The 21,847-nt window shown below is 42.2% G+C and overlaps 1 protein-coding gene and 1 long non-coding RNA gene across 8 annotated transcripts in view; both read right to left on the reverse strand.

Annotated features, from left to right (window-relative positions):
• The window catches only part of LOC310769239, a 526,120-nt gene that overhangs the window by 488,106 nt on the left and 16,167 nt on the right, over window positions 1-21,847 (reverse strand). The window lies entirely within an intron of this gene.
• On the reverse strand, window positions 264-20,431 carry CTPS1 (CTP synthase 1). Of its 7 annotated transcripts, none has more exons than XM_083627149.1 (20): window positions 20,212-20,431; window positions 18,722-18,847; window positions 16,929-17,106; window positions 16,506-16,676; window positions 15,051-15,151; window positions 13,841-13,957; window positions 12,562-12,645; window positions 12,246-12,326; window positions 11,785-11,936; window positions 10,441-10,573; window positions 9,068-9,156; window positions 7,301-7,395; window positions 6,887-6,949; window positions 6,130-6,173; window positions 5,062-5,158; window positions 4,030-4,085; window positions 3,835-3,931; window positions 3,435-3,579; window positions 2,093-2,183; window positions 264-1,257 (listed from the first exon to the last, which is right to left on the reverse strand). In XM_083627149.1, the coding sequence occupies exons 3-19, from the start codon at window positions 17,092-17,094 to the stop codon at window positions 2,099-2,101; spliced, it is 1,776 nt and encodes a 591-aa protein (XP_083483275.1). In that variant the 5' UTR covers window positions 17,095-17,106; window positions 18,722-18,847; window positions 20,212-20,431; the 3' UTR covers window positions 264-1,257; window positions 2,093-2,098. The 7 variants fall into 7 exon arrangements, with proteins under 7 accessions (XP_083483275.1, XP_083483278.1, XP_083483277.1 ...); XM_083627152.1 differs by lacking the exon at window positions 20,212-20,431 and adding an exon at window positions 19,735-20,174; XM_083627151.1 differs by lacking the exon at window positions 20,212-20,431 and adding an exon at window positions 19,512-20,144.

Raw genomic sequence — 21,847 nt, forward strand, 5'->3', positions numbered from 1 at the left:
CTATGGAAAAATGCCATACATGGTGGTAAAGCTATGAAAAAGTGGGAGGGAAAATTTGTGTATTAGCAATCTCTATAGATAATTAGCCCTTGCTTTCCAAAACAGCATTTTTCTTCAACTACTTATCCAGGAAGTTGCTGGCGTAACCCATTAGCAGGAAGGAGAAACGGGTATGAAGCAGACACCATCTTACAGCAAGATGGTGAAGGGGGGCGAGTGTAAAATGAGTCAAGTTTGATAGATAACCAGAACAGACACACAGATTGTGTTCCCCAAGTTTTATTAAACTCAGAAGTGTTTAGATATGCGGTACATTTTTTTAGTAACAGAGTTTCTCCTAGCTTGCTGGAAAGGCAGCTTACAACCTACACTGGAAAAGGGGAGATTACAAACACTTGTTTCATGCAGCTCCCGCCTTTTGCAGAAGCCTAGCGTCGCCCTTTTCCTCTTCTTTGGGATGGAGTAAATATATTGCTGAGCACAGGCCACATATTGCATATGTGTCACATGACAAGTTCCCAGCAGTGTGGGGCCTCGGACTTTTTAGTCCAAGGCAAGTCTCTCAATGAGAGTTGCAAAGGCAGCTTCTGAAAAGTCACTTTCTTGTACACGTGGCCCCCTTGATGCAAGGAGTTATGGCAGTCCAGGAAGCAGGACATAAACAAAAACTGCCCATCACAAGCTTCTAAAAGGGGTGGTGGTGTTATACTCTATTTTAATTATATCACTGCAGCATAATATGACTTGTTTAGGATTAGAATTAACCAAATACCCTAAGATTTGACCAGCAGGAAAAGGAATCTCCTGGAACAAAGGTTCAATGGTGGCACCAAATCTCACCACTTTGCTTCTCAATATGTGTCAAGTTATTCCCTCTTTGTGGCACCTCTCTTCCCACAATCCACCAAGAGAGTAAATACTGTAATTTAAAACAACCACAATGGAAGTGAACAGAAAGCCTAGACACATATTTTCCTTGGCAACACTGACCATTTACACTGGTGTATCAAGGCTCTTCAGAAATCCAGAATTTGTCCCCCCCTTTGCTCTGTTTCTGAAGTTCTTGTTTTTAAGCTCACCATCGTGCACGGGTGAGCACCACTGTGTCAGCTTCTCAGAATACAAAATAAGTTTAAATGAACAAAAGAAGTGTGCCATGATTTTTCAAAAAACAATTAACGTGACGTGATTTAAGAGACTCCAGCAGTTCAACTATTGCATCAAAGGAATGAAGGATCTTCTGAATATTAGGCATATCTGGAATGGTGGGGAGGAGGGTAGATAAGAGAGACAAAAGGATTTTTTTAAATAAAAGAAATGCATTTGTTTTAGTATATTTACATCACAGTAAGAAACCTCAGGCCCAGAAACCACCCAAGACCCTCCCATCTGGCCCTTGGGAGTCTCCCCAGGCCACACACCATCCTCAGCCACCCCCTCACTGCTCATGCTCCATACTTTCTTGAGTATTTTTGCCTGGTTGGAAACTCCTTGAACTCTGACTGCCTCTTGTCTGAATGGAAGATACTCTGTGTGTGTGCATAAGTGTTAACTAGTCAAATGTATGTTTCCTTCTGACACCACCCACCACTGACATGGCCCCCAAACAGTTACTCAGAAGGGAATGTGGCCCAATTTACATGCTAGCTTTCTTTTAGTAACATGTTTGCCGATTTCTCTCCTGACACATCTTTACAGAACAGGTTAGTCACTGAGAGGTAGTGATTGACATCACCCAGAGAACTTCATGGCAAACTGTGGATCTGAATCCTTGTCTCTTTAGTCTGACACTAACCACTACACCACACTGCTTTTCCTTTCCACAAAAGGACCCAAGGCAATGTACATGGAAATGTCACTGTTAGCAAGGCACACTAACCAGGTTCAACATGTAGATCTCATGGTATATTTAGCTTTGCCTGTATTTGTGCACTATGCTTTGAGATGCCACTCCTCCCAATCTGAAAGCACTAAGACCAGACAATTTTCCCCCCATGGTTAAGAAACGCCCAGAGATTTGGCCCAAATTCACAACTGGGATAGATGGAAGAAAGATAATTTGAAAGTTCAGAACATGAAAGGACAGCATTACCAGCAATCACTCATGATTCACTGCAGTGAATTTCAGTTCTGTGATCTCAGAGTCTGGTGAACTACTTCCGCTTCTATCGCTGTAGGTATCCCTGTAACATTCAGACCATTAGAAAGATAAGCACTTCTACACACTGGCTCTGGCTCATTAGTTACAAATGCAAGTTCATCTAAATGACCTAGCCAGTCAGAAACTACAGCCTATGACAGACTTCCACAAAGTAGCCTAGCTGGTCCTTCTCAGCAAATCTGGCAGTGACAACAGCAACATTTTAATTTCTCACAGGGCCCCACAGCATCTGACCTAGTGTCACTCTAGGGTACAGAATGAAATAAATATGACTTTCGGACCCCAGTCACCTAACTGGAGGTGGAAGGGGGGGCAGAGACATCAGTGCTGGTGGGCCTTGCTGGGCCACCAAAGTCCCAACAGCTACTCTAGGATATCAGGTGCTGACACCAGGCCTGCTTTCCAGCCTTTGAGGATTCTCATACATCCAATTTGTGGCTTGTATTGTTCTTTAAAATCGCCCAATTGGTTAAAAAGGCATGGACCTTCTTAGTGCAGAGGGCAGGCACTGACCAGGTGACATTAAGGATTCTTGCAGCCTTTTACTCTAGGGGCAACTTCAAGTGCTGGGCAGACTAGCAATAAAGGATACCATGTGCAGCGTACAAGGGGGGGGGGAGCATGCATTTTGCCAGAGGAAATATACAGGAGACTGCCACATCTCTAGAACACACACCAAAATGCAGGGGAGATGAATGGACTTCCCTCTTTGCTATGTTGAACAGAAAATGTAAGCCTTGTGCACACATCCCCTTGCAGCTTCTCCGAGACAAAGCTCCTAGAGAGTGCAATTTTGTGAAGAGTCATTCTGAGTCTGGCAAAACTCCACAAGCCTTTGGCAGGCAGTACTATAGTGCCAGACTACACTGGGAGGGAAAGCGGGGAGAGATTGTTTGGTAGCAATTTCTTTGTAAGTGGAATGATACCAGAAGACTGGCCTTAATCATGACAAAGAGCATTTAGGATACTGATACCCAAAATATGTGTCAGCAGTTTTCTCCAGTACTTAACAAATAAAAGCAGACCAATTTTCCTAAGGGAGATTAAGCCAGAGACTAATGAGCCACAATAGAAGCACAACTCCCTACACTTTCATTCTACAAAGGCATTACTGATATTGTAGTTCCAAGTTCAAGGAAGATACAATACAGCCTTAAGGTTTTTATGCCTAACAGAAATAGGAGAGAGCGTTTCATTGGTGCACCATGCTGAACAGAAAACACTGCCAAGCCGGCAGTTATACCACGAGCCAAGACACTCAAGCTGAACTTACCTGGGGGAGAGTCTGCATCCTTTCTGTAGATAATGTGTGAGCCTCCCTGCAGAAGCCAGGAGGAGGCCGAAGTAAGGAGGAGATGGCTTTATAGGTCTGGAGAGGAACTCTGGGTGAAACTGAACACCAACAAAAAATGGATGCTCTAGGAGAGAAGATGGTAACATGCTTTGTTAGGTTACTATCTGAAGCCCTCTCAATTGGCAAGGCCAGGCTAAAGTACATAGGCAATATAAAGCTTTTCTGAGTACCATCATCCTGTCTCTCTGCTGCATCTACTAACTATTGTGGCACTTGACATTCATTCTTCCCATCCAAGGAAGGAAGATTTCCTCTTTCCATATTAGTTGTCACCTAAGACAACAGTGTCAGTCTCCCAGCTACTAATTAAAGTGCTTACCTTCCAGCTCAACCACCTCCATTCGCTCTCCTTCAACATCCTGGCCCACAAATTTCAGACCGTTTTCTTCAAAGGTGTTTTTCAACTCTGGGTTTACCTGTGGAAGGGAAAGTGGTGTCATACAATCACTTCTCTTCAGAAAAGCCACTGTGGTGGCGGGGGTTGAGAAATATTGCTGCATACTAGATGACATACCTCATATCTGTGTCTGTGCCTCTCTTCCAAATAGTCACCGTCTCCATACAGTTTTCCTATCCATGGAGAAAATATGGCTGTGCTTATTACAGACTGGCTAAACACATTAACACCACACCTTCACCTCCAAAGAATAAATTTCAGAATTCTACTGGACCACCAAAGATGATAAAAAAGAGACTTGCTGGACCAGCCTAGGGTCTATCTAGACAAGGCATGTCCAAAGTCTGTTTTGGGGACCTAATTGGCACCCCCTGTGGCAGTATATTTATTGGGGTCAAATCCTAAAGAAAGCTCAACAAGTTCAATCCTAAAAATAAAAAAAATCATCAAATCTGGCCCTCTTTGAAAAACATTTGGGCATCCCTGATTTAGACCAACGTGCTACATCCCGGTGGCCAACCAGATGCCTCTAAGAACTTCAATAATGACATCAAGGCAATTGTCTCCCCCTGTCGCTCCCCAGCAACTGGCATATCATCTCTGGACCTGGCTCTATTTAACCACCATGGTCAGCAGCCACAGACTGAGCTGTCTAATCCCCTTTAAAATCAAAACTACTGGCCATCACATCTTCTAGCAGTGAATTCTATAATTTACATATGCATTGTATGAAGTAGTATTTCTTGTCTACACTAAACTTGCTACCATTAAGTCCCTGTACCACCACAAAGTTTTGGTATGAAATGAGAGAAAAAGTCTCTGTTCCTGAAAAGTTTGTTCCAAGAAACTTTCCAGCTGGATCAACACATCTCTGCCATATTTATCCATTTTGTATTGCTTTTAAACTCATCTGTTATTTATTTGTGCCGTTTTGAAACTGCTTTTATTATATGTTGTGTGCATCGCCAAGGAACATACGTGGAAGGAGACTGATCAATTACTTAAAATAACAACAGGAGGAGTGGAAGCTGTTTAGCACAAAATCTTCCAGTACTTAACACAATAGATCATGCATTTGTACCATCAGTAAGCAAAAGGAAAGTGGGATACAAAGGAGGAGAGACAACATAGGTCTAGTTAGAGCCATACTCATGACTGAGTTCTTGGTGTGAAAAACTGTCTTCCTCTTCCCAAGCCTCATGGTCCCACCCATTTGACCAGGATTATGCTCCGGCATGTCTACGATCTGAGGAAAGTAATTCAAAAGAGGACAATGGGATTCAAAAGGAATTAGAAGATAAGCATACACCAAAGGGTAGCTCTTGGCATAAACAAAAGGCCATAAACATCAATCTTAATCATTTGTGTTCTACAAGTAGAAAACTGGTTTCATCACATTTCAATCAAGCCAAGAGATTACTTTAGAGAGGAGTCATGGGGTTCTGTAGTGGAACGGCCTGGACTTTCCATACAAAACAGATCGTCATTCAGTTCTGTAGGTTGGCTGGGGGCGAGGAGGGAGACGAGAGATGCAACATAGGCTCAAGGGGACCATGGGCGAGTCACTGTCTCTCAGCCTAAGCTTCCTCACAAGGCCGTTGTGAGGATAAAACACGGAGAGAGAAAACCCTGTACGCCACCTTGAGCTCCTTGAAGGAAAGGTGGGCTATAAATGTCCATAAATTTTAAAAAAATCAATAAAATAACATAAAAGCAGAAATATGGTATTAACTGTAAATGATCCTACATCCTGGGCCTAGATGCATCAAATTTGACATGCCATATTGTAACATATTTGAACATTATGTCCCACATGGATAGAGGGGTCTTGCTTTCTCTCCAGGCATATGGGCCAAAACTTGTCATACCCAGAGTAGACCTACTAAAGTTAATGATTATGGTTACATTAGGACCATTAATTTCAATGGTTCGACTCTGAGTAAAACTCAATTGAAGACAACCTTGAAAGTTTTGACTTATACAATGCAACAGAGATAGGCACCATAGCCACAATGCTCCATTCATCAATTTGTGGTTGCATTCCATAAGACCATAAGGGGAGTATGTTTCACACCCCAGCCGTTTATTCTTGCCATTAATTTCTGTGCAAGCCAGCCAACGTATTTCATATTTTTGGTTCTCTATGGAAAAACACTGAATGGTCTTGGCGTGCAAGAAGTAAAACCACCGTAGGCTCAAAAATTACATCATACTTACCACTGGATGTGTAGTTTTGGGGTCAAATTCTGTAGAGTTGGCATCTGCCAATTACAAACGTTGATCAGATATGGCTAGCAGTGCAAACCCCAACTTTCCATCAGTCACTAGGTCTGCAGGATAGGTCAGCATTAACCCCAAATTGCAGGGCTGCAAGTGAGGGTTTGAGATCATGACCAAAGCATAATTTAGCCATGGGCTTATGGTTCACAGTCCAACCGTTAACTACTCACATCCCATACCATATAAGGCTTCTTTTTTCAAAAAGGAGCCTGTAGGCACAAAACTCAGAAATATTAACATAACAAGCAGCTAAAGAATACTTTTCAGGGTGCTCATGATGTGAGCCGGGCTGTACTGGTCATGCTATCATGAATACCTGTGACCCATCCTGCAGACTTGATTCAGGGATTACGGAGACAATATGTCCCTGAAGCACTCTCATGCTATACAGATCTTAACTATTATCCTGTGAAACTCTAAGATCAGTAGTGAATGAATACTGCCCCCTATTCCAATCGGTTCAATTGAATTGGAGGAATACAACAGTCTGCATAGCAGATGTCTGTGGCTTGGAAAACAGTTACAAGGACAGAGTGAAGAAAAATGGGTGCTGTTCCCCTTTAAGGCTAGTCATTTTAAATGTCACAGGTAGTAATTTATACCAATTCACAACAAACACCAATCATTAGCAATCTTAAGTACTGGCCCCCATAAATCCATCCCCAATGAGGTCTTTTTACAACATTGCATTTACCTTTCCAACCCAGGATACTGCGGGCGAATTCCACAACTGCTAGCTGCATTCCCAAGCAGACTCCTGAAGAAAAAGACAGCATAGCACTCTCTTCAAGTCCCCAATAACTCTGTCATAGCAACCACTATTTGCATCGGGGGCCACATAAGCACAAAGATGACAAAAAGGTTACAATGATGGGGGGGTGTACAGGGATGCTGATCTCTCCTTGTATGTCCCCCAAGCAAGCTCAAAGTTATGAAGAAAACAGATATTGATCAGTGTAAACCAGAAACTCCTCCTCTTGCCAGTTGCTTCTTACATTTGACAGGCTGCATAGCAACTCAAGTACCTGATCCTGAGGTATTGGAGGGGATTATTGCCTAATAGTTAAAACCTCTACCTGGTGTGTAATAATAATAAATCATCTCTCACCTAAGAAGGGTTTTTTCTGTTTTCTTGCCCAAGAAATAGCTTGGATCTTCCCTTCTGTTCCTCGAACACCAAACCCTCCTGGAACCAAGATTCCACTGCATAAAAGGGGGGAGAAATCCTTTCAGTGACACCTGAAAGTCTGTTACACTTTCATAGAATCATAGAATTGTAGAGCTGGAAGGGACATGAAGGGCCATCTAGTCCAACCCCTGCAATGCAGGAAGGTGAACAATCTGCATTCCACAAAGCTTTTCATTATTATTTTAAACTTCAAACTTCTACACAGAAACAGAACAGAGTGACTCAAAAATGCAAATTACACCACTAGGTTATACAAATACATTCCTTTCAGGTCATATGTCCACTGCATCTGCCAACGATCTGTAGAACATGTCCATTTTTCAGCATACTAACTTTCTAATGGCTACCATTCTTCCTACATATGACATTCACTAATTTGTCCATCTCTTTCGCGCATTTCATTAATCACTCTCAAGGGGCGGGAGTTTCAGAAGTTCAGTGAACACTCTTGGATCTTTTCCAAATAACTGCAAAGCAACAGCAGAAAGGCATGCTTAAAGTAAAGTATATTGTGCAGGGTTGCCTGCTGTGTCTGACCTTCAAAATCTCTTTGCTACTTAGCAGTCATGCAGGTTTCCAGACAACAGTCTCCACCAAATGTGTAGTTCCCCTCAAACAAATGTTTTACATTTATAGCTGTTGTTTAATTAGAGTAATCCTGCTGAAGCCAGGCAATTGAAGCATATAAAAGGGGACTGGCTTCAAAGGCTGAACACCATGGCTGTTTTGCTCCCCATCTCCAAAAGAGACTATTCAGAATGATTTAAGTGCTCTGCAGTATCAATCTATGTATGACAAAGGTCAGAGATGCAAGTAGACGTTCCTTCCAAGGAAGTGCAAACCTTCAACAGCTGCCTGCAGTATCCTTGGAAATTTGGAGTGCACGACTAAAATGCAATATACACTACTTCTGATCATGTATACACGGGATAGAATTGTATACATATATTTGGTTTATGTCCCACTCTATCTTTTTGTGGTCTTATTGTACTATATTGCCTTTGTTTTGTATCTTTATACATAAACACTCAATAAAAATATTTATTAGGGGGGAAAGGATGCATTCACAGCTAAAAAGTGAATCTCATTAATATACTCTGTTCCAGAATCCTGCCACCATCATCAAAGAATTATAGAGTTGAAAGGGACCATGAGGATCATCTAGTCCAACCTCCTGCAGTGCAAGAATCTATGATAGGGCTCGAACCCACAACCCTGAGATTAAGAGTCTCATGCTCTACCAAATGAGCTATTCTTCAGAGTTATCAACTGGTATTCAGTGGCAAATTGCCTCTGAGCATGCAGGATCTATGTAACAATTGCTGTCAACTGCTATTGAAAGACCGCTGGCTATTAATATATAACTAGACTCTTATTTGTGGCAGTATGATTTCTTGCCGTTGAGTAACTGGATGTGTGGCACATTGGGTTTTGTGCAACTAAGTTCTGCCCTGAACAGACCTACTGATATTAATGTACCTAAGTTAAACTCAGCCGTCCATTTCCACGAGTCTACCCACTGTCTACTTGGCTCATAAGATAAAAAGGAAAACAGCCACTCTAACTCTATATAAACAGGCCCAGCCAGACTACTGAGCCAACCAGGGAACAATAAAAGAAGCCTAGAATGATGCCAGTAGGAGTCACTGTGTCTCAAGGAGGAAAGCAAGGTTATGTATGCCTTACTCAGCACTGCAGAGTTTCTGCCAGGCCTCATGGTATCGAACTGGTTCTTCTTGGAGAGTAGCTGGTTCCAAGTCAGCAGAATCAATGTACTAGGAAGAAATCCATTTTTAAAAAACGTGAGATTAAAGCAGAATCAGAGGTACCACTTTTTTAGCTCATTGGAGCAAAAAGCTTTTCCCCTCCCTCACTGCTGGTATTATTATTATACAACCAGATCAAACACTATCTGAAGAGATCGACACATATTTCTTTTTGTTTCCCCAAAACTACGTATGACACAACTGTTCCAATTATTGAAGCATGGAATTTTTGCACCCATCAAAAAATACAGGTCTTGTATTGTAAAACAGATGTTATTTTTGATGGTCAATTTATTGTTCTGTTCACAAATCTTTACTGTTTGGAGCTAAAAGGGCTTCTACCACCCCTCTCCAATAGCCTTGGTGCTCTAGAATTGGAGGCCCAGTCTCCAGGTGCAGAGACTGCCTCTGAGTATAGTAAGAAATGCAAGAGAGAAGGATGGGTGGGATGCAAACAATCTTTTCTGAAACAATCAGATAATCCAACAGTTTGTGAAGGAAGACATCCACATAGGCTGAAACACTTCAAGAGCCTTCCACTTGGTGGAGGGCTTCTGCCATCATGACAACTGTTATCTTCTGTTTGCTCTGAAGCTCCAAAGATGGAGGTTTCAAAGTGTCACATTACATACATGAGCTCTTCCAAGAGGGTTTTGAATTCCTGTAGCAGCAAACTGTAGCCCTCCAGACATTCTGGACCTCAAATTCCATCATCCTTCACTATTGTCCATGCTGACTGAGGCTGATGAGAGATGTAGCCCAGAACTTCTGAAGGGCACCAGGCTGCCTACCCTTCCCCTGTAGTTTCTAGATCTGAATTGCTGTTTAAAGTAAACAAAACCTATATTCTGCTTAGTGACCTTCCTATCCACTTTTGTGGGGGGCAAGGGAAGAATGGATTGCCTCTTGCCCCATTCATGTATTTTATATGGCAAGCTTCCCAAAATCTTTTGTCCCCTGGAAAGGAAGAGTACCCAGTTGGGGATTCGAAACAGAATCACCATTATGCTTCTATACCACCAATTATGTCCAATGGCTATGCAAGTAGCAGCAGGTTAGTAAGTTTTTTTATCCTCAGTGCTGCTTGAATGTAACATTAAATGGATTGTGTTTTTTCTAAATACAGTAGTTTTTTGTGCATGAGTATTTATGGGCTGGAAATATTGGCACCTTGGCTGCTGCTGAAGCACCATTCTCAAAACAGGAAAGTACATCCTGCTTATTGCTGCCCTTTGCTTTAAACATGAATCCAGAGGAGACAGCGATTCTGCTAGGGCTAGTGGAAAAGCATACCTTGATCTCAAGCTTGTGATTGATAGCCAGGGCAGAATGTTCCAAAGCTTTGATGACAGAAGCATAGGAATCTGAAAACTTTGTGTATTTGCCAACAAGAGCAATAGAGCAGGTCTCCAATAAGCGATCATATCTGTGTGAACAAAACAAAAAAGCACAACACTATATCTTCTATCTTTAAAAGCACAAACTATATACTATTAGCTAAAATAATTAGTTAAAAGATCAGCCTCTCGCTTTGGCAGCACATATGCAACATTGTATATATTTAGAGCCCAGGCATACAAAGCCAAATGTTGAATGAATAATATGATTCAGCATGAGAATTCTCAGGCCTGGTCTATATATGCAAATAATAAGCTGGTAGGTCACTGAGGTTGTAAAATTGATTCTACCACTACAGAATGAAGATATGGGGATAAGGGTTGTTTTTTTTAGGCTTCTCTACATGAAGGCATGTCTACTGAGAAACGTCCCATTGGGCTCAATGGGGTATACTCCCAGCTTAGTGGTATAGGATTGTAGCCTTAATTAAGTTTAAATATTTCCCTTAATTCCCTTTACCTTTAAGATACCCCTGACCAACAGGTCCAGTTGTGCCCGACTCTGGGGTTGCGCGCTCATCTCGCTCAAGAGGCCGGGAGCCGGCGCTTGTCCGAAGACAGCTTCCGGGTCATGTGGCCAGTGTGACTAAGCCGCAGCTGGCGAGCCAGCACCAGCGCAGCACACGGAAACGCCGTTTACCTTCCCGCTGGAGAGCGGTCCCTATTTATCTACTTGCACTTTGAGGTGCTTTCGAACTGCTAGGTGGGCAGGAGCTGGGACCGAGCAACGGGAGCTCACCCTGTCGCGGGGATTCGAACCGCCGACCTGTCGATCAGCAAGTCCTAGGCTCTGTGGTTTAACCCACAGCGCCACCCACGTCCCTTAATTCCCTTTACTGGAGGTTTTTAAGCAAAGGTTGGATGGGCATTCGTCATGGATGTTTTAGTTGAGATTCCTGCATTGCAGGGGGTTGGACTAGATGACCCGTGGTGTCCCTTCCAGCTCTATGATTCTAAGTACTCATCCACATATTATAGCTACTTCAGTCCAGTTAAGATAAAACTATAAAGGTTAACACAGGAACTAGTCTACAGCAAAATTTGCCAAGTTCTAACTTACTGTACCTGTAAAAAGATTTATCTACAGTTTTTCTGTGGGTGAATAGTTAGGAAGAGAATCTATTCTTGCCAAAATACTCTGGAGCTCAATAGGGCTAAGGAAACAAGCTCTCCTCCTAGCCACTCCTCTGCTAACACAGTAGGTCAGAATAGCACAGTTGCTTCCTATGAGCGAGCTCACCTGTCAGCCATCTCCTTCCATTTCATGAGCATTCTCCTAGGCTGCTTTTCAATGGGAAGGTCAAGCCGGTGTCGGAAATAATCAACCACCCCTTGCTCCTCTAGCAAAAGAGGTACCCGATAGATGGAAGAGACATCATGAACACAAATTACCTGTTCAATAAGAGAAAGAATGCTCACTGTCACATTTATGATGTGAATAATACACAGCTCTAGTACCTGGGAGGAGTTTTTCTTTTTAACTTTATATGCTGTATATTGCAAAGGGAAGATTTTGCTACATGCACAGACCAGATCTATGACCTAAGTACAGTGGTACCTCCGGTTGCGAACAGGAAGTCCGGCCGTATCCCGAAGTTTTCGCAACCGGAGGACCGTTTCTGCACACACACGCAGAGGTACGACTGTACACAAATAAATGTGCCAACGGTATCAAAACACATACATTTAAACAATTTTTACCTGTTCTGGTTCTACATGACAGAACATGGAAATCTTCTCTTTTACTGAGGTATCTAGAGGCGTGGAGCATCTGCATACAATCTAGGAATGAAAACAAAAAGTTATCAAACAATACTGCACCAGGTTATAAACCTAACCTTTAGCACTTGGTAGGTTAATGAAATATGCCTTGTAGCCTTCTGCAAACAAAATGCTTCATGGCTATTTGTCGATATGGCATCATTTAAAACGACTCTCTCCACCCCATGACTTATGATATTTGAAAACTTCTATAAAACCAGCAGAGTGTGATTTCTACATGCTACAGCAAACTTACCAGATCTGGTGAGAGACCAAGACCCCGGAGTTCACGAACACTATTCTGGGTGGGTTTTGTCTTCTGTTCTCCTGTAGAGCTTGGCTAGCACACAAGCATCAAGAAATATGTATGAGAAGACAGTGTGTCAAATCTACACCCTCCAAAGTATTATGTACTACAGCAACATATACAGCCATCATCCAAGTTTTAACAAATCTAACAAATCACTGAAGGAAACAGCAAGCAATAACAGCAAAGTGAAGTATTTTTCACTGGCCCAGAATAATGTAAATTTGATTTTATCTGAACATCATTAGAAGACAGCTTCACATGCTATAATAAGGCATGATGAACAATTTAGTATTAAATGTGCCTATACTGATTAATTCCTTATCAGATACTTTCAGAAACATGATTTAATGCTTCTATTTCGATGAACAAAACTCACAGGAGTTTTGGGCATTTTTCTATGCATACAAGTAAGGCTCCACTAAATTTATTACAATACAAATGGAAGAAGCTATCAATGTCATGGCCATATACTAAGATATAGACTTACATTATTTCAGAAACCAGTGATTTCTTACTGGATATTAAATACTTGAGTAATCAACTATATGATAGCAACCTTGCCACAAAAAGCTGACATAAAAAGAAATGTTTATGTGGCAGTAGCTCCTACCATTTCCGAAAGGATTTAATACTGTAGAGAGGATTTTGTAACCTAATTGTTATGATGACTATATCAAGCGAAAAAGTCATATCTGAGATGCCAAAGCTGCAATATAAATCATGTAAAAGGGGGAAGACCCATTGAACATAGGAAGTACTTCCACGTAAACCTGTACAGGACAATTTAGGTAGTGCCTGGTAGATTCAGGTTACTTCTCCAGAGATAATCTATGCAATTTGATACAAACATCAACTAGTGTTTGCATTTCACAACATATGAATATTGCCTGAATTACTATATTTTACTTAATATTTTTGCCTTTAGGCCTTTTTTCATACTATTTTTTTTTAAAGTACTGGTGTTCATAATGCTAAAAAAATGCCAATTTCATTTCCCATTTCCAAGTACACACTTCTAATCATCTGAGATGGAGCAACATCATTAAAGAACTGATATGTTTTCCCAAACTAGTTAAGAAGGTCACAAATGAAAATAGTTTGTTTTATTTTTAGGGAAACTTATTTTTCCACTCTACCAAAATAATGAGGGAAGCTTACAAAATTCCCTTATGTACTGCTGCAACAGTCAGAAACAACAAACACAGCCTTATACTGAAGACCTTACCTGTGGTACCAGACTGACATGAATATTACAAAACTTTTCCCGCTTGACTTTGAATTGAAATTGGCGGAATGCCTCGATGAAGGGCATACTTTCAATGTCTCCTACAGTTCCTCCAAGCTAAAACAGAGAGAACTAGAATTAAGCACCATACTCTGTTTTTAGAACACAAAGACAGTGTCAATGTCACTCTGTATAACTATCGGCAGTTCACCTCAAATGTAATAAGATGCTGGATGATGCAAGCCATAGGTTGGATCCAGACTAAATTACCTCCACTTCAATTTCATTTATTTCAGTGGGTACTAAGCAATAACTAACTATCCTATCCCAGTTCTTTGAATGAAACTAAAGTTCAACTCATTCAGCCTGGATTCAAATAGAAGTGTTTGCCAACCAAGCAAGATCAACCCAGAACAATTAGGTGTTTGACATTTTCACATTTCCAATTGACCCAACCGATATTTTTTTCTTTTAAATTTCCTCCATATTCTGTGATTGCAAGCAAAATCTTCCCCGAAAATTAGTGCTATATGTTATCTGTAGAACATAGGAAAGATTATGCTCTTTGGAAAGGTTACTTTAATGCAAACAAACCCTTAGATGAACAAAGACAGAACTTGCTAAAAGGAGGGAGGGAATTGCTGACACTCTCTCAAATGCCCCTATCAGAATTCTAACCAGAGTACTGTATCAATATATGACATTTCCTAAAAAGATATTGGGTTGCATCCGTCTACGTTTTACTCGGAGTAGACTCACTGGACTTAATAGAGCTAGGTTAGTCATGTTTGTTAATTTCAACGAGTCTATTCCAAGTATGACTAAAATTAGATACAACTCTTTGGCCAAATTTGCATGTTACTCTAAAAAAATACATGGATTACTGCAAACTGATGACCAGAACAAGCTGCAGCAAATCTTGGGCTCGTATGCCACCTATCCCCCCTACTCCTCCCACACAAGGAGGAAGAGATCAGAAATTTTCACTTACACTTTTGCTTTGTTGTTTCATCCAAAATAGAAGAATACTGTTAATATTAACTATGGTTTGTCTGAAACAAGCCAGCATGAAAAACAATGGCCAAGTGAGAAAGAGAATAAGCATCAGGCACAACCTTCCTACAGCTCACCCACACTGCAATACACTATGGTTTAGCAAGACACATCGACCGTCAGCCTTTAACCTGTGCAACAGATCATGGATACCAACCTCAATCACACAGACTTGAGGTTCTATGCCATCATCATCTACTGGGATTCGTGCTTGTCTCATTACCCACTCCTGGATAGCATCTGTAATGTGCGGTACAACTGCAAAACGAAACAAGAGGAGAAGAAGAGAAGTGTTTGGGATATATTTGCCCATTTTCAAACTAAAAACAATCATAAAACCAGTATCTTAGATTTCACATGCTCCATACCCAACACAGGTAAAGGTAAAGGTACCTCTGCCCGTACGGGCCAGCCGTGTCTGACTCTAGGGTTGTGCGCCCATCTCACTTAAGAGGCCTGGGGCCAGCGCTGTCCGGAGACACTTCCGGGTCACGTGGCCAGCGTGACGAAGCTGCTCTGGCGAGCCAGCACCAGCGCAGCGCACAGAAACGCCGTTTACCTTCCCGCTATAAAGCGGTACCTATTTATCTACTTGCACTTAGGGTTGCTTTCGAACTGCTAGGTGGGCAGGAGCTGGGACCGAAAGACGGGAGCTCACCCCACCGCAGGGATTCGAACCACCGACCATGCGATCGGCAAGCCCTAGGCACTGAGGTTTTACCCACAGCGCCACCCGCGTCCCGTTACCCAACACAGAGCAGTGCCCTATTAATCAATAGATATTTGTTGTGACTTGCACATAACATGACTAGGGCTGAAATCCTATTCCTCAGCTTATGTATTTGTTTTAGAACCCTCAACACAGACTACTCTTCTTTTATATTTATTTAAAATAAGCAGACACTGCCACTGGAAAACTGTTACCAAGAATATGTACCATATTTACCCAAATTTATTGCACACCTTTTTTGGCCAAATTAGAGTGCACAGTAGATTTGATGGCACCAGCAAATATTTCTTTGGTTTCAAAAATTGAGATGTGCATTAGATTCACGTAAATACGGTATATTTTTCTTTGATATATTTTATATATTTTCATGAATATACTGATTTAGTTCCCCTCCCAATATTCCTAATAAATACCCAGATGACGTAGGAATTACCATAGCCTTGTCCCAAACACATTGTTCCCATGAAGTTGCCACTCCTGTTCCAAACAGTAGAAATACTGACAATAATATCCATCAAGGAAGATATTTTAGGTCAGCAAACAACATAAACGATCAATTTGCACAAGCCAAACCACAGCATAACAATGATTTATATATTGTCCACATATATGTATATATCAAGTGTTGTCATGCCTTATTTTTAGAATTATTTGTATACTTTTCTCAACTGTTCATGCCACCATGAGAGTCAAGAACAAATGGGCAAAAGGGATAAATGTGAACATGCCCATCTTTGCCAGCTACAGATCAGAACGGCATTCAGCTGAAGCACACAAAGAACCAAGCATTGCCTTTGTGTTTCAAAAGGCACGTCATAATACTGGAAACACTGATATGCTGACCTCTATTAAAGCCAAGTGAACCCAGTTCCAATATCCTACCTTGAACTGTTTTCCCAAGATAGTCTCCCTTCCTTTCTTTGTTGATGACATACTGATATATCTTCCCTGTGGTCAGATTATTGTCTTTCGTGAGTCGGATATCAAGAAAGCGTTCATAGTTGCCCAGATCCAAATCCACTTCCCCTCCGTCATCCAACACAAACACTTCACCTAAAACCAAGTGACATGCATAAGTTAGACTTGCTTGAAGCAGTAACTACCTTCTTCCCTACAAATACTAACCAGTATTTCTATATTGTACCCTAAAAAAGTTGTCACCAACTCCATCTATAGCGCTGGCAATTCCAAACCCTCATCCCAATGCAACAGTCAGAGTGCAATTATACACCACCATCCCTCAAAACATCCTCAGCATTATTTTATTCTTAATGTTTAAAAGTTTGCTCTTTCTCTCCATCTTACCATGCTCATAAGGAGAAAAGGTGCCTGCATCAATGTTAATGTATGGGTCAATTTTAATTGAAGTTACGTGCAAGCCACATGATTTGAGGATTGTCCCAACGCTGCTAGCAATTATTCCTTTCCCAATCCCAGAGATAACACCACCTGTTACCAGAATGTACTTCATTTGTTTTAATACCTGGAAAAGAAAAGAAAAATTAATTTGACAACACAGTAATAATAATAATAATAATAATAATCTCTGCCTAGATACTGGAACAATGGTGTTGTACTTAAATCCAAACATGGAAACTATGTTGAAAATGAAACAGAAAATGTTTTAAGTTTTTACAGAATAAATACACTAACACCACCTGCACAAAACTGACAATGGTATGTGAAAGATATTTTAACCAATTTATTTCTGTGAACTTTGTCCAATTAAAACTAATAAAGACAGAACAATTATACTTTAAACTTTATTTTCCATTTGGATGTTGTTGTTATACTCTAGGCTTAATTTATACATTTAATTCCATCCCCTTATTGCCTTAGGGAGCAATTCTAGACACACCTTCCTATATAGTAAGCCCCATTGAAGTCAACAGGATTTACATCTGAGTATTCTGTAATGAAGAAGGTTTTCTTATAATGTTGATTGTACTGTGTATTCTGCTGCTTTTAAAACCACTTTTTGCTTTAAACTGTTGTATGGTTTCACTGGTCATTTTGTTTCCATTTTAGATTGTATTTCTGCATTTTCATGATATTTAATATATTTTGAAACTTACTTTGTTTTGTATTGGTTTTACGTAAGCTTTGTGTACTTTTTTGGCAGGCAGAGTAAAAATTAAACCACAACGCACCCGGCATATTGATAGCAGTCTATAAATATAATAATGTAGCTACCAGTGAAAAGTAGAATAACTTGCAACAGCCAAAGCAAACCGGCAGTCCATCTAAAAATAGGATATTGACTTCCAAGTTCCCAGAATTTTAGTGACAAATTTGATACAAACTACACTGACTCTTCACAGTGCATAACAGGAACAACTGTATGCAAAACTTCTAACTCCATTTAAAAGTTAATGTAACACATTCTTTTACCTATAATTAACCTCATAAAATCCACTACTCATATTTATAGTGTATGCCTTGCTTAAAGGAACAGTGAGACAGCAAATCATAAATATGTCTTGCTCTGCGTAAGCAGGAGAACAAATCATAAAGGAAAGACAGACAGGGATGGGAGCCATCGGTCATTTATTTATGCTATTAATTTCTAATCCACCTTTGATATATATTTAAAAATTAAGGTTGCTTACAAAATAAAATTTAGAATCTGAATAAAAACAAAAATAATAAAACAATAGTGTATAAACTAGCAGGAACATCCAGCAGTGCTTTCAAAAAAGGAAAATCTTCACAGATTAAAGGCCTGGCAAACAGCATGATTTTGCAGAGTTTGGGGTTGACCTCGGTAAGATCTCTGAAGAGGCATTCTGGTAGATATAATTCCTCCACTGCTGCCAGTTCAGTGTCCTCCAGCATGGAATTAGGGAGAAGAATATAAATGTATGATAGTGGTAATGTGACTGGGTGGGGCCAAAAGGACTCTTGCATCACCATAAAATCCAGCATATTAATTGTGTCTTAAGTCACAAGCAACAGCAAACGGAATGAATAGCCTTAAAAACTAATAAATGTATCATGGCACAAGTTTCTGTGGACTACATTGCATCTGATGACATCAACATTAGTCCACAACAGCTTATGCCATAATAAATGTGTTCAATCTTTTAAGAGCCAGATACCTTGACAACTGCTGTAAGAGACGTGGCTACTCCTGTGGGAAAAGAAAGTTCCAGTGTGGCACAGTGGTTAGCTTCTTAGACTAGAATGGAGAGATATGGTTCCTCTGGATGATCCTGCATTGGTCACTAATCCATTGCAAGGATAAAATGAAAAGAGATGAACCACTTACATTATCCCAGAGTCCTTGGAAGGACAGTACTGTATAGTAAAAGTGTCATAAACAAACGTATCAGCTTACACAGTCCACAGCCTACTTGCATTTGATGAAACTAATTCTGTTTGTCTATTGCAGCAAACACAGGGATGCGGGAAGTCTAAAGATTACTTCATCTGTTCATATGAAATAAAGTTTTGGAAAAGCTGCCATGGTACATTTAGTTGGAATGCATGTCATATCCAACACATCTGATGCCCCTCCAGGCACATTCCATTGTTTTTGCCCCACACACAAATACTGCAAGAAATGTAGGGGGGGGGAATTAATTGGGGCAGGGGAGGGTGGGAGGAAAGAGACCAGGGAAAGAGAAGATCGATGAGAACCAAAAAAATCTCAATCAGATAAAAGGGTAAAAAATATAATCTTCATTTAAGTTTTGAAATATTACCAGCAATATCACCCCAATTTAGGGTATGGCTGGAATGCACACCATTAATAGGAACCTCTTGAGGCACAGAATTCAACTGAGGATGGGATCAGAGGCCTTTCTTTAAGCAGGAGGGGCGACAAGAAAAAAGAAGGAAGGGGGTGTACTCCTAATTTTTTTTTTCCTTTCCTCCAAGCAAGCACACCTTTTATCCTCTCAACAACCCTGCGAGGCAGAAAAGGTTGTCAGAGAAAGTAAACCTTCATGGGAGGGGGGAGGTCCGAGAATTTGAACCTGGGTCTCTGCCATTCCTAGAGCCAACACTTCAACCTCTCTAGGCCATGCTGACCAAAAACCAGCACCAACTGTGGGGCAGTTAGATAATCTGACACAACTGGGCTTCATGATGCTTCAGCTCCTTCCCTGACATGTATCTAAATACGGGGCAAAGCCACCTCTTCTGCACTGGGGGGGGGGGGCGGGGAGCTCTCCTGATCCGTCTGCTGAGGTTTTTTTTTTTGGAGGGGGTCGTCTCTGGACTCCAACGCCCACCCTTCCCCCCCCCAAAAAATCCAGCATTGCTGAGCATCTGTGGTACGCAAAGGACGGAGGCGGCCCCCTTGAAAGAGAGGAACGACCCCACAGACGAGGCAGCCTATGGGGAGGGTTTGGCCAAGGGAAAGAGGCGACCCCTTTCGCTCGCCCTTCTCCTCAGCTCAGTCTAACCGCCTTCCCCCCTCGACTCTCCTTTCTCGCGGGGGGGACCCCGACAGTTTGGCCGCCTCCTCACGCGGCAGCCTCGAAGCTCGCGCCCCGCCACCCCTTCCCAGCCACGACATGCGCGCGCGCGCGCGCTTTGCCCCCGCCCCTTTTAACGGCCGTTTCCCCCCTCGCGCTCCCCTCACCCGCGAAGCCGAGGAGGAAAAACGGCCCGCCCGCCTCGCCTGCGCCGAATCTCTCGAGGCCGGAACCGGAGGAGGGGGAAGCAGCGCCACGAGCGCGTGAAGCCGGCACCGCGCGGTTAGAACACATGGGATGGGGATGGGGAAAGAGCAGGGAGGAAGAGGAGGAGCCAGGCGCCGGCGGGCTCCAGAACATGTATACATAGGCATATTTTCATGAGGAAGTGCGCCTGCGCAGAGCTTGGCGCGAGCTGTCCGCCCGCCTTCTTCTCTGGGCCCGCTTCTGATTAGCTGGGGCTTGACAAGGGGCGGGGAGAAGGGCGGGCGGGCCGAGAATGAATGGAGTGAGTGCATGAATGAATGAATTGCATGTGCGTTCGATGGGCGCCGAGGATGAGCCACAGGCTCGTGATCGTACGCAGGTCTGTGGACATAGGAGCCGGATCCTAGGGGTCGAGGTCCTTTAGGGGCTCCCAATAAAATATTTTTATATTTTTCCCAGTAGTGATGTACGGAAGTGAGAGCTGGACCATAAAGAAGGCTGATCGCCGAAGAATTGATGCTTTTGAATTATAGTGTTGGAGGAGACTCTTGAGAGTCCCATGGACTGCAAGAAGATCAAACCTCTCCATTCTGAAGGAAATCAGCCCTGAGTGCTCACTGGAAGGACAGATCGTGAAGCTGAGGCTCCAATACTTTGGCCACCTCATGAGAAGAGAAGACTCCCTGGAAAAGACCCTGATGTTGGGAAAGATGGAGGGCACAAGGAGAAGGGGATGACAGAGGACGAGATGGTTGGACAGTGTTCTCGAAGCTACCAGCATGAGTTTGACCAAGCTGCGGGAGGCAGTGGAAGACAGGAGTGCCTGGCGTGCTCTGGTGCATGGGGTCATGAAGAGTTGGACACGACAAAATGACTAAACAACAACAACAATAAAATATTTGAGGGGGCTGCCGCCCACCCAAGTTAATGGTTATTGCTGCCCAAATGGTATGCGTGTGTTGCATATTATGATCAGTTCTGCAGGATGACGCTTACGTGGGCTTCCCCCCACCCCAATTTTTTATTCAAGTTGGCACTCCTGTCTACGGAGACGTGTGTTCTGCTGCGTTGCGCAAAGGCTTGCTTCCCGGTAAGCTGGCACAGGGTTGCTGCTGCTTTGGTTGTCTTCCTTGAAATCCTCCTGAACAACCCTTGCTCGCTGCATATTTGGCCACGCAACTGTAGCGCCTGCCACCTCCAACCTTCAGATGTGGCCAGGCATCAGAGAGGGTAGGTACAGCAGAGGAGGCATGGGAAACAGGACTCGTTCCATTGACGTGGCTGAGTGACAAGCTTCATTGGGCTCCTGATCATTCACGCTGGTCCTTTGCAGCAGGCTTTCCTCTTCCCTCCCCTTTTCCTTTTGTGTTGTAGCTTTTTGTTGCCATTGTTAGCCTGTACCAGAGGGCTGTCTCGTTAAGCTCATGCAGTAAACATGCATTACATATAAAACAAATAGCCTTGACCCTAAGTCAAACAGATTTACAGTATTTGGTTCTGTGAAGTTTCTATGCTGCGCATCAGTAAAACCCCTGAGAACAGTGTACAACAAAATAACAAATAGTAAATATATAAAACATGTTCAAAATAGGAAAG

Source organism: Podarcis filfolensis (assembly GCF_964270895.1).
Source record: "Podarcis filfolensis genome assembly, chromosome: 8".
NCBI classification, from domain to species: Eukaryota; Metazoa; Chordata; class Lepidosauria; order Squamata; family Lacertidae; genus Podarcis; species Podarcis filfolensis.